The sequence below is a fragment of the Physcomitrium patens genome, chromosome 3 (genome assembly GCF_059467195.1).
Source record: "Physcomitrium patens ecotype Gransden chromosome 3, ASM5946719v1, whole genome shotgun sequence".
Taxonomy (NCBI): Eukaryota; Viridiplantae; Streptophyta; class Bryopsida; order Funariales; family Funariaceae; genus Physcomitrium; species Physcomitrium patens.
This window is the reverse complement of record NC_143412.1, coordinates 12,034,603-12,048,822: the sequence shown is the minus strand read 5'-3', so window position 1 is coordinate 12,048,822 and position 14,220 is coordinate 12,034,603. Positions and strand designations below refer to the sequence as shown.

General features: G+C 33.3%; 1 protein-coding gene across 3 annotated transcripts; it reads right to left on the bottom strand.

The window, feature by feature from the left end:
• Nucleotides 1-4,028: 4,028 nt before the first annotated feature.
• LOC112279586 (protein SMALL AUXIN UP-REGULATED RNA 12) lies at nt 4,029-6,104 on the bottom strand. Of its 3 annotated transcripts, none has more exons than XM_073532518.2 (2): nt 5,811-6,104; nt 4,029-4,896 (listed from the first exon to the last, which is right to left on the bottom strand). In XM_073532518.2, the coding sequence occupies exons 1-2, from the start codon at nt 5,940-5,942 to the stop codon at nt 4,426-4,428; spliced, it is 603 nt and encodes a 200-aa protein (XP_073388619.1). In that variant the 5' UTR covers nt 5,943-6,104; the 3' UTR covers nt 4,029-4,425. The 3 variants fall into 3 exon arrangements, with proteins under 3 accessions (XP_073388619.1, XP_073388620.1, XP_090104911.1); XM_073532519.2 differs by having other exon boundaries at nt 5,494-6,102; XM_090248785.1 differs by having other exon boundaries at nt 5,043-6,101.
• Nucleotides 6,105-14,220: the final 8,116 nt, after the last annotated feature.

Sequence of the window (14,220 nt, the reverse complement as noted above, 5' to 3'; positions counted from 1 at the left end):
TTATAAGGGATTCAATTTAGATTAAAAATTGTAGTAGAGTTATAGAGTCTAAATTTCTAGAATAAATGAAGATAGAAGAAATGAGGTAATAGTACAATCTTTTTAGTTAACATCATTGTATCTTAAATAAAATTGATTTAAACTTACTCTTAAGTGACATAAGTAAATCCTAAGAGAAGCATAATTTATTTCATTAAGAGCAATTTGATAATCTTTTATAAAAGAAGTCAAATAAATATACAACCTAGTTTATTTTCTACTTCTTTTGATTTTATAAAAGACATATAAATTTTTACAACATAATTTTTATATCTAAAAATATTTCTAGTTGTCCTTCTTAAAACATAATTTTATTGATAATAAAGTTCCATATATTATAAATACTTTATCTAACTACATACCTCACACTTATATCTACTAATATTTACATATTTTTTTCTTGTTTTCTTTTGTGTTGATTTTATTACATTTATTTCAAAAAAAAAAAAAAAAAAAATTCATAGAATGAGATCATTTAAACTGGGTTTTATTTTAAGATTTTTTAAAATTAAATAAATAAATAAATAAATAATATATATATATATAAATAAAAATAAAAAAAATCAAATACAAATGTGTATATTTATTATAATTATATTATATAATATGTTCTAAAAAATATTTGATTATGATTTATAAATATTTGGTCTTTTTTTAAAAAATTATAAAAATTATAAATTAATCTATTTATAGAAAATTTAAGGTGGGTTTAAAATAAAAATTCAATTTGAAATCAAAGATTTACAAGGCTGAATTAAAGAATAAAAATCCTTGAAAAAACAACTTAATTATTAAATACATACTTTAACAATATTGTTTTGGTGCATAGTAATACCTTTATTTTGAAAGTCATAACACAATATTGCCATAGCTGTTTTTAGATGCCACCCTTAGTTGTTACAAATATATATATATATATATATATATATCTTTTTGTTTGCTGCTATTGTTAAAAAAAATGAAAATATAAAATTTCATACAAATAGAAAATAATATTGTCAATTATATAAAAATAAGACAAAAATAGTATTCAAAATGTAAAATATAAATTACACTCCTAAATACCTTACTATGTCTTCAACAAATTGTGTATCAACATCTATTACAGATTCAATTAAATCTCAACCTAACCAAATGATGCATGTAGCAAATAACATCATTACTTCCATTTAAAATAACATACAACAAGTTTAATATTTTGTCATCCTATTGCCATTTGAAACTAACTAAAATCACTACATGTAATAAAATATTAATCCAGACACTCTTTGATCCTAAATTTTTTTAGCTCAGCCTTTGTTTTGTCTTTCCTACCAAAAAAGATACAATTGTGTTTATCATGAAATGATATTCTATGCTGTAAATCACGGACGTGAAAAAATGTTCACAACCAGGAATTTCGACAGATACTGTGTGTATTTACAAGCATTAAAATGTGTAATAAACTCTCCTCCTTGGGACAATTCCCCACATATCACAAGTGCTACGCATGTGCAATAGATGAGTGAGTGATGTGCCGTCTCAATGATACCTTGGATCTGTCTAGCCGAAGAATTCCTCAAGGAATCAAGCACAGTGTGCCACTCACTCTTGCATTCGAGGATCATCGACACGGTTACAGTCGCCGTCACTGGCCGTAATGGCTTGTTCTGATCCATACCAGTGCTTGGCATAGTAATGTTGTTGTTTTACAACACGTTCGAACCATGACTTGTCGCGAAGAATGTCTCGTCAATGCGATAGGTAGCTACTTTTCACTGGGATCGGTTCTATTGACGCCAAAGTTTCAGGGTAGTGTAACAAGTACTACTTCGGAGCGCCGGTCGGCACTTGGCCAAAATTTGTGAACAGCATATGCCAGTTTAGAGAAGATTAACCTCGCCTCATCGTAGAAAGGGTTTCCGAAGCCTTTCCCTTGATTAGTTTTCTGTTCCTAATTTCTCTAGTTTGTACACGCATCGACTGTTGCAGACAAAAATAGTATTCAATTTCCAGGTTGGGTTGGGCCCCTGACGCAACAGTGTAGAGGAAGATCTTCACAATGGTTGTGAGCAGCACAAGTTGCGTAAGAGTGGAGAAGATTGTCCCACTTGCAATAATCCTAGATAAGTACAGGTTCTGGGGTGTAGCATGGTTCCCAGAAGGGTGTCCTTGTTTTGATCCAAGTGACCCGCCAACCGCCGGATTATCACACCAGTGTATGGTTTTGAATTCTGGCAATACTGAATTCGTCTCACTCTCGTTTCTTTGGAACAGGTGGCCATCTGAACCTTTCTGAGCAATTATCCGCGTGTTGATTGACGGCTAGAAAACGGTTCTGATGTGACTGCTAGAGCATTAATGAATACATCTCTATATATATACATATACATAAGTACATCCTTAACCCCTTTCCAGTTAGGGCTTTGGCTTTGCAACAATCTGTTGTATTGATCCAAAATAAAAAAAGAGCTGAGCAACGACATCAGGCTTAACATCAAAATCCTGTGCAGAAATGGATCCGAATAGTACTAGGGTAGGAACAAAAATACCGGAAGCGTGTCAACGTCGTCGCACATGAAACAGCTGGTATTGAATATTTCAAATCTGCTTGTTTCCTACAGGCATCGCAACAGGTCAACAACTCTTAGAAAAAACCCTAGTTTGGAGTGGAATAATCATGTCGGAATAGTTAAAAATTTCAGGCTTGGAGGCGCACCACTAGGAAACACTCAAGGGAATCAAGAATCAAGATGGACTTCAACTTCAAAACGGCATTAGGATGGCCAAATATCTAACACTTATCCATGAATGCAATTTGAAATGAAATTGTCCATTAACGAAATTCTTCGAAAACAAGCAATCGATGATATTACCGGGTGTATAAAAGAATGTGGCTTTTCGGCCATGTGTCTAGTAACGACAATGCCAGGTGTGCTGCGACACCTGCCTGGTCTTCACACTTTGAAACATTCGGGAGTGAATCATTCTTTCTTCCCCCGCTGTGCATTATCATTCCTCCCCTGGGTGAATGTTCTGTAAGAATCTTGTTGCAGAAACCCACGAGTTGCTTTCATTTTCACCCACAAATATCAACAATTATCCTAGTTTCGGGATCCCACCCCAAGCTGTTATCAATCCCAAGGTGACCCCCATTCCTTCAACCAACCTGTAGCACCCAACTGTGGTAATCTACACATTGCTGGCTGAGCACTGATTCCAGTTGCAGCTCGCTCGTCTGTCAAATTCTGGAGGCGGCGAACTCTTCTGTTCATTCTACCATATATCTAGCTTATCTAGTGCTGTTACCCACGTTGCGAATGAAGCTACATTCGCTGCTTCGCTGCTTCGCTGTGGATTCATTGTCTGTAAATGACTTGTGACAGTAGGTCAGGTTGCTCTTACCAAATCATTGCCAATTGGCATCGGGGTTTGTGGTTGAACGCTCCCGCTAGGACTCGCCTCCACGTTGCTAGATTGGTCCCGAGGTTTATTCAAGCTATTTTAATACATCCGAGGCGGATTCTGAAGTTGATAAAGTCAGGAAACTCAAGAAGGAGCAGCCCTCCTGGGTTCGGAACTACTGCATTCTTAAATGCTGTTGTTGGGCGGTGGAGTTTTGCATCTGATCAGTGAGGGAACCGCTCAATACTCGTTCAGGAATCAGATCTAGCTTTGGAGGCCCTTACGGCGGAATAGTTTAATCGTGCCTGGTTTCCGTCGCTCTCACTGAAGCCGAGTCTGCATGAATTGCTTGATAATGAAGTTTAGGTAGGCTATTGAACTGGATGCGCTGGTCTTCCATTTCTTGAAAAGTTAGCTATCCTCCTCAGCTGGCCAATTTGTGCACTTTGTGCCAACTCAACTTGTGGCTTAGCTACTCATGTAAGTTACGTAGTGAAACACGTTTATAAGCATTGATATTACATGCATATCATTGCACGCACTTCCTGCAAAACTACGTAGTCGTGAATTTATTTTCGTCCATAGGACATGGATCTACGCACAGCTTGCACGATCATGTTCTTTATTATACAGATTGATAAGGCAAGCCGACATACAGACAGATCATTTGCTTACTCCGTTGCCGTTTTTGGGAGTTCCTTGCAATTGAAATTTCGAACCCATTAGCTCCCTCTTCGTCGCTAAAAATTTGCGTAGCTCGTGGCTTGGTCAATGCCACTCATTACCACTTCCTGAGCTCTTCGCCAACAGGAATTCCTCTGTAAGGTGGTTTAATATGCGTACAGTAAGATGTACCTCTAGTGGGTTTCATCAGGATTTCAGAGATGATGTTCACATACAGAAGCAGTCACGTACAAGCCAAAGTTGATGTAACAATGGTGACTGATAAGTTGTAAGATCTATTGTTGTGTTTCTAGTGGGTAAACCCTAGGAGGATAATTGCTACTGGGGATACGAGTAAACGGAGAAGCAGGAGCAATAGTTCACTTGAAACCCAGTCTCCTCCCTCTTGATAGACCACAGCAGGTTCTCGAAGTAGGGTACGTCGCAAGCTAAAGGCAACCCTCCTTTGTGCTGAAACCCATATTCCTCAGCCGATTTCTCTAGCAACGCCTTGAACATTTGATGCTTGAGGCAGGCAGCACTGATGACAAATCTCTGCCTCTCGCTCCCAACATAGACGGCCAAAAAGCCCTCCGGTACGTCCGAAGGGGGGGAAGCTGGATTCTCTTCGTCCGACTCTGTGTCGAAGAGCCTTGACCGAGATAAGGAAGTTGGTTTGATCAAACTGGTCCCACTCCTAGGAAAAACAGATTCGTTGGAGCTTAAACTTTGATACGGTAGGTTCTTGTTACCGATGCGGCTTTGAAGCATACGAACTGCGCGTTGCATCTTCTTTGATGCTGCTTTGCCCTTTGACATTGTCAGACAGGAGTGAACCAGTCACTCAGTGATTAGAACCAACAATATTTACAACACTGAGTGAGACTTACAACTTTGTGGATCCAAGTAACGAACGCTAACATAAAAGACGGACATTCGTTGTTACGACCGGAGACCTGCATTAGTTGCAGTAATTGCAGGCGATTCTGTCTCGGTATTGATCCTGCTCCTCTCGCAGGTCAAATATACGAACCAACATTTGTACACAAGTCACGAGTTACACGAGGTTAAAAAACGAGGGCATGCAGGAAAATCTCTGCAATGAGAGTATATGAACTATGTCATTTTGGAAAAATTGGGATATACAAAGGAACTTTGTGAAGATCCCAGATTGCTAAGCCAGGTTGTATGAACTTTCAGACGTTCATTAGTTACAACGTTGACATTATCATGAAAGATTTGTGCTCATAAGAACAGCACAGAACGTAGAGACGACACGAAAGCTTCAGGCTGAATACAGAACTAAACTTTCCGGGAAAAAGAATTAAACAATAAATAATAACAGAAGAACGTTGAAGCAACATAACACCATGCACTGAGGAATCTAAACTGCCAAATGAATATTACCAGACTCTCGGTGACACGCGCTCCAGAATGAACTCCAAAAATCATCACACTCCTTAAACTTGATTCATCAAGAACTCAGTCAGAGGAGTGGGAATAAGATGGGAAAAAAGAGACTAGTGGAATAAGATGACAAGGACGGTACTTCAGAAGGAGCTCGACGCTCGCAATTGTTGGACATAGGAGCGCAAGAGGACAATGCGGGGATGGTTTCTCGCTAATGAGGCCAAGAAAACAGCAGACTCAGAAGCGTAAATCAAACCCCTTCGATCTACTAACTCTCCACGCCACACATGTCAAACGAGAAGCGAGATTTATACCCAACCCCTCGGTACGCTCCCGAAACATTCCGACCCTCGAAATCTCATCATCTCAGCGTCCAACCCCGCCTCAATCGCTGCAAATTCCACCCCAAGTCCACTCCCCCTGTAACAAATGCCCAAACTTCGCATCAGTTCCGCTAAATCACACTAGACTTGCAAACCGCCGTCTCGGTACCAAAACCCGATACCACACTCAACCCTTTAGGCGAAAAGATCTCAACTACCCCACTGGATAATACGTCCAAGGTAGCGCTTGCTACAATGGTGACAGCATCGCGCTGGGATTGGGTTGGGACGGGGCGGGAGGGGGGCTGCTGCAGGCACTTCCAGAGAGGGTTTTGGTACCGAGACGGCGGTTTGCAAGAGTGAGTCTCACTTCCAGAGAGGTTTTTTATTAAAATATGAGGGCATTGTTTAAGCACTCTTGCATCTTTGAAATTTTGTTTGAAATCTTGCATATTGATAATGTGATGTGAACATGGTTTTTGTTGAAATATGAGGGCATTATTCAAACAATCCTACATCTTTAAGCTAGTACTTGGGATCTTCCGTATTGATGATGTGAAATAACCATGGTTTCTATTGAGATACTTAAGGTCATCGTTTAAGTATTCATGCATTTTTTTAAACTTATGATTGAAATCTTACATATTTATAATGTAATATAAATGTGGTTTATGTTAAAAGAATTAGAAATACTCTTGTTGAGAGTTGTAAAATTATTCAAGAGTTCGAAGAACTTTGCTAATTAATATGATTTTTGTTCAGTAATGTGTGATTTTGCTTTCTATCTATTTAATTTTAGATAATATTTTTAACTTTTGAAAAAAATTTGCATTAAATAATTAAAATGCTTAATCATTTAAATTAATCTACTTTATTAAATCCTTACCTTACAAGTTTATTATAACAAATATGAATATTTTAATACAAACATATCAATGGATTGATAGATCTGTAAGGTTTTGAGTTAATTATTAATAAATATAATATTAACACAAAAATTGATTTAAGACTTATCTTTAATGGTTAGTATTTTTTTTACATTCTTATTTATGTCTATGTATATATATATATATATATATATATATATATATATAGTATTTTTCTAGATTTTATTAGAATATTTTAAAACTTTCTACAAGCTTAGTTAAGGAAAAACTTTAATATATTATCACAAAAATAAATTTTGATTGATTTTAAATTAAATTTTTTAGCTTAATCTTCTTTCTAAGTAATTATTGAATAATATATATATATATATATATATATATATATATATATTTAGCTTCAAGAATTAATAAATATAACTTATAATTTCTTTCTTTATTAACTACAATGAACAAGTCATTAATTTCTTTGTAATGCAACCTATTCTCTTGAATATGTAATTAAAATGTTATGTGATTAAATTTGTGATTACATACCTTTTATCAAAATTAAATTATTGAATAAAATGTTAAATTTTTGTTCATTATTTTTATCCAAAAATGCCAAAATAATATCATACCTTAATATATTTTTAACATTCAGCATAGTAATTTAATTTCTGTAACTGCAATAAAAAAATAATGTTTAAACTGATTGAAACTATAATTTTGAAATTAGAAAGTAACATATTTTCCACAAAAAAGAATAAAAAAACATTTTAAAAATTTACTGATATTCAAGTCTAAAAACACAACAGAAATTCGGAAATTTTAAATAAAAAATTAAAATCTACAGATAAGTCAATAGAGAATAAATATCATTTTAAAAGCTAATTTAAATACACCAAAAATTACTTTAACAACCATATTAAATTATGCTATATATATGCTAATATACATATTAATAATATATTTGAACTTATATATATATATATATATATATTTATGTATATACACACTATAAAAGTATAAGAGATGACTAAAATTTCTATAAAAAAATTAAATTAAAAAATAAAATAGAATTGAATTATTTTAAAAGTATAAAATTAAAATATATATTAATAAGTAAAAAATCTATGTGCTTTGATTGTTTTTTAATATTTAATATTTTTCTTTTGGTAATATAGATATATGTAGAGTAAAGAATAACTATTTAAATTGATATTATATTAAATCATTCTAAATTATTTTTAAATACCTAATTTTAGATTTTATAATATATAATTAATATCTTTATAGCATTTAAATGTATATAAAAAAATATTCTAATTTTTTTTTATAATAATAATATTTTTATCTTATTTTGATCAAAATAATATTTTATAATTTAATAAATTCTATAACATATGCCAATTTTCTTAAATTTTTGTTAATAAAATTATATTATAAATGATCAGTCTTAAAAAATTAATTATATTTTTAACCTATTGTAATCAAAATTCAATAGAATTAGTATATATATATATATATATATATATATATATAGATAAATTGAAGTGATTTTAATTAAATATTTTAGAAGAAAATCTATTAAAAAAATTAATATTTACTAATATATCATAATATTCTAAATTTATTATTTTTACTACAATAAAACTTTATAAAACTAAAAAATCATATAAAAACTTTAAAACTTAATTTTTTGATGTAAAATATAATTTCATAGAATACAATCTAAATAATTTTATATTTTAATAAGATAAAAAAAAATAATATATGTTATAAATTATTGAAGAACAAGCACTTTGAAGTCACAACACTTAGCATTAATAAAATTGTACACAAAAGGGAGTATGGAATAAGATAACTCTTACTTCATACACTTGTTACTTATAGGTGGTGGTTGCCAATGAGCAAGGCAACTTCCATCAACGTTACATCCATTTCTACTTTATTCAACTAAATCCTAGGTTCTTTCTTAATCTAGCTGCCACCTACAAATCCTAAAAGCCACTATAGTAACTTCCTTATACTCTTTGCTGCCTTTTGACCACTAGCAACTTACCTAAGGTAATACCTTTTACTAAGTGACTAACTTCAATACTTCCACTTTGTTATTGGTTAAAGGGTTTTCAATCCTAATACCTTTGTCAACATGTCGTGTCTATCCTTTACTAATGCCTTTGTCAACAAATCAGCAAGCATGTCTTCCGTTATACAATACTTTATATCAATCACTTCCATTTCAATCTTCTCTCTTATGAAGTGATGTTCAAATGTCAATATGTTTTATCCTTGAATGATGCTTGGAATTCTTTGCAAATGCAAGACATCCTTGATTATCACACTCCATTAGAGTTCCTTCCATTTACACATCTCCAATGTCCTCCAAAAGTTGTTTTAGCCATATTACCTCCATTATACTATGGCTTGCTCCCATGTACTCCACCTCCATTGTTGACCTTGCAATTATTGATTGTCTCTTACAATTCCATGATATAACTCCCACTTCAACAAAGAACACATACCCTATTGTTGATCTTCTATTATTTGTATCTCTAGCCCAATCTGCATCACAATAACCATGCAAATTAATGTTATCACTTCTAAAGTACAATTTGAAGTTTATAGTGCCTTTTAAATATGTCATAATCCTTTTGATAGTTGTCCAATGGATTGGTCCAGCCTTAGACATGTGTTGGCTCACAACACTCACCACATATGTAAGATCCACCATTGTGCCAACCATTGCATACATTAGTGAACCCACTGCTGCCTTGTTTGAAATTCCTTGCATTTGACCTTCAACTTCAGCAAATTCTTCATCCGTGAGCTTCATCAACTTCAAATTGGTCTCCAAAGGTGTTCCAATAGGCTTATACTCCTCCATCTTGAATCGTTTAAATACCTCTTCAATGTACTTGCTTTGGCTCATTATAATGGTCTTCTTAGTACTATCTCTTACAAACTCCACTCCTAAGTAATAGTAAAGCTCTCCCAAATCACTCATCTCATACTCTCTTTCTAACTTTGCCTTCAACCAATCCATCATCTTTATAGTATTAGTTAAGATAATTAGATCATCAACATATAAGATGACAATCAATATGAACTCATTTGATTGCATCACATACAAGGAATGATCAGCTTCACTTCTTACAAATCCTTTAGTTACAAAGAATGTATCAATGCATTGGTATCATGGACATATACATGTAAGCCAATAATTACATGTATAAATAGGTAGAAATAAGTAAAAGTAGATAAAAGTAAATTAATTCTATAGTATTTGGTATGAAAGCTTTCTAGAAGCTTCATAGACGCTGCTTTGACTTCATAGGTGTCTTTAATTGCCTTTTTGGATTAGAAACGTGGTCAATAAGTTGGCCATGTGCCACACATGTTGTTAGCTTGAAGATCAAGCTAACTATGTAGCCCACACATAGAAAAACTTGCCTTGTAAGTCAAAGCATGTGTCCTACAAAGTCAAGACATATTGGAGGTCCTATAGAACATCGCCACGTAGCCTCTAGTTAGATAGTATATATAGAGATAAGAGTGAAGCCTTCTTCACTCTTGTCAACTCTTTTCTTGTTTTCAGTCTAGTTTCAAGGGTCTCTAGTTTTCTTATCTTTTGGCAATAGCTATTCTAGTTTCTTTTTTAATATACATATCAAGTTATTTCTATTTTGTTAAATTTCTTTGAAAGAAGTCTCACTTGTTTATATGTCTTTATTATGTTCTTGTCCTTGACAGATTGATAAGAGTATACTTACAATATCAGAGCTTTGTCTAATCTTGATTAAGAGTGGATTACCCCTTTTTTTTTATAAGACATAAGCATATTAGAAGTTGCGGATTATCCTTTTCTAAACTGATATTGTCCTTAGTATTTTTTTTGTTCTCAAGTCCTCTCTTCTATTTGTCTTGAGCGATATTAGACATCTTCTCTTTTCTAAGTGTTATCATGGCAGAACTTGCTGAAATGAAGAGTGCAATGGTATAAATGTAAGAGCAATTGAAGGATTTAATGCTTGCGATGCATCAACTCAATTTACTATAATAAGGAGCAATAAGATTAGCAAGAAGTGAAGATATAGAAATGATTGGAGCAACTTCAACATCTGTACCAAATCATGTCCTTTCTCCTATGGTGGAACGCCCTTCTAGTGTTAGAGAACCAAGAATTATCCTACCAGAGAAGTTTGATGGCACCAGATCAAAGTTTAGAGGATTTATCATTCAAGTAAAACTTGTGATTGAACTTCAACCCCAAAGCTATCCAACTCCAAGATCGTAAGTTAGATTCATTAGTACGCTTCTTTCAAGTTCAATATTATTATAGTTTTCATCTTTTCTTGAACGATGAGATCTAATATTGGATAATCTAGAGGCTTTTTTGGCAGAGTTTCAATCTATGTATGGAGAACATGATGCAATTCATATTGCAACCAATAAGATCCATATTTTACGATAAGACAATCGATCAATAATAATGTATGCTTCACAATTTTGACAACTTACAATTGATATCAAGTGGGATGATGCTGCACTTATTAGCCAATTTCTCTACAGATTACAATATGAGGTAAAAAAATTAATGCTCAACTTACCTGATCCTCAAACATTGAGTCAAGCAATTAACTTTAGTATGAAGTACGACAATCACATTTTTAAATTCCGATCTGAGAACCATACAAGTGGACCTCAACATGACTATAATTCAGTAGCAACACCAACATCTCTTCAACACATACATTTGTAAATAAAGGATATATAAATTAATGTAGTACGTTTCAAATCTCTTACTAAGCAAGAAAAAATTCGTTGTTGTCAAGAAAGATTGTACTTATATTGTGGAGAATCTAAGCACACTGCTCAACATTGTCCAAAGAAGTGATGCAACAATAAAATGAGGATTACGGCGATCAAAAAAGATAGCATGTTAGAAAATGAATTTGTCCAGTTACAACAGGGACCGTGCGGCTGGAACCTTGTACAACACCTACTAAAGGTGCTATCCTCTCCTCAGAACCCTCTCCATGTTTTACAATAAATGTTATTCTAGGACCTAAATATCTCAAAGCCTCTACCTTGCTAGATTCAGGAGCCTCAACATGTTTCTTAGATGAAAAATTTGCTAAAAGATATAGCATATTCTTAGTAAAGAAAACTAAACCTGTTCATGTAGAAGTCATAAATGGTTGTCTGTTGTCTTCAAGAGATGTTACTCATGAAATCCTTCCTATAGAAATAGCAACTAATGATCATAGTAGCTTTATAATATTTAATATCATGAGATCTCCTTCTAATCCAATCATTTTAGGTTTATCTTGGCTAAAAAATATAATCCTAAAATAGATTGGAATGCTCGTAGTCTTGACTTTTTTGAAAGTATAATTAAGAACATAGTTAATCAAATAGAAAGTCATAATTCTAGTATAATTAAACCTATATTTGTAGATGCAAGTACTTTCTTGCATGCTGCAAAAGAAGGATCACCTTGTGTCATTTATGCCACACTTATTTCTACTGGTGGAAAGACTTCAAGTGGTATTCCAAGCCAATATTAAGATTTTAAAGATGTATTTGAAAAAAAGAATACGGATACTCTTTCAGAACATTGTTCCTATGACTGTTCAATTGACCTTCAAGAAAGAGCACAACCGCCATTTGGATCAATCTACAATTTATTTCAAAATGAGTTGGCTGAATTCAACGAGTATTTTGAAGAGAATTTGGCGAAGAACTTTATACGCCATTCCAAATCTCCAGCAAGAGCTCTAATTTTATTTGTGAAGAAAAAAGATGGATTATTGCAGATGTGTGTTGATTATCGAGGACTCAAAAAAATTACTATCAAAAATAAGTATCCACTACCTTTAATATCTGGACCTCTTGATCAGTTGAATCAAGCTAAGATCTATACAAAAATAGATCTACGGAGAACATACAATTTGGTATGCATCAAAGAAGGAGATGAATAGAAGACTGCGTTTCGAACAAGGTACGGATATTTCAAATACAACATCATGCCTTTTGGACTTACAAATGCACCAATAGCATTTCAACATGTGATGAATGATGTCTTTTGGGAGTTTTTAGATGATTTTATTATGTGTTATCTAGACGACAACTTAATGGGAACAGATGATAAACTTCACCCAATAGCTTTTCATTCAAGAAAATTTTTAGCAATCGAGATCAACTATGAGATCCATGACAAAGAACTTCTTGCAATCATGGATTCATTTCAAGAATGGTAGTATTATCTAGAAGGTGCTTCTAGTCCAGTCACAATGTATACGGATCACAAGAACCTTGAATATTTTATGTCAACATGTATTTTGAATTGTCGCCAAGTTCATTGGAGTATGTCTTTGTCAAGATTCAAATTCAAGATCTCTTATCGACCAAGAAAATAACAAGGTTTGTCAGATGTACTCTCTAGATGATCTTATCTTGCATCAAAGGAAGGAGATGCTGCTTTTAATCAACAATGGACAATTCTCTTGAAGCCAGAGGATCTTCATCTTCGAGCAATGAAACAACACTAACTATTGATTCAACTTTTATTAAGCAAGTTCAGTTAAGTATATCTTCTGATCTTCTTATTCGTGATATTAAGAAAAATCCTTCAAAGTCTCATGATACTTCCAAGTTTGAATTCAAGAAGAATCTACTATATTTTGAGGGACGCCTACATATTCTAGAAGGTGAAGCTGGATTATGTATTCTTCAAGTTCATCATGACTTTTCAACAATAGGATATTTTGGATACTATAAAACTTTGGAACTAATATCCTGGGACTTTTGGTGGCCCCAAATGTGGAAAGCAGTTAAATATTTTGTACAATCTTATGATGTTTGCTTGAGATCAAAAACTCATCATCGATCTTACGGACTTCTTCAGCTATTATCCATTCCAGAACAACTATGGTCTTTTATTTCTATGGATTTCATCATGGACCTTTCAATCTCAGGTTCTTATGACTCTATATTTGTGATAGTAGATCATTTAACTAAGATGGCATATTTTGTACCATGTACAAAATCTATCACAGGTAAAGAAATAACTAAGCTCTTTCTTAAAAATATCTATCGCTATCATGGATTATCCAAAGATATTATATCAGATAGGGGAACTCAATTTGTATCAAGATTTTGGCGGACTCTTTTCAAGATTCTTAAAATGGATATAAAACTATCTTCGACATTCCATCCTCAAACTGATGGACAAACAAAGCGTGTTAATCAAGTTTTAGAGTAGTATTTGAGATGTATCATTAACTACCAACAAGATGATTGGACAACTCTTTTGCAATTGGCACAGTTTGCTTACAATAATATGGTACATTCTTCTACAAAACAAATACCTTTCTTTGCTAATTATAGTTAACATCCATGATTTGATACTTTTGATTTTTCAAAAGTTGATAATCCTACTGCGAAAGATTTGACAATTCATTTGTCAAAGCTACATGCAACGATGAAGGCGTAGTTAAAGAAGCTCAAAAACAACAAAAGGTCAATGCGGA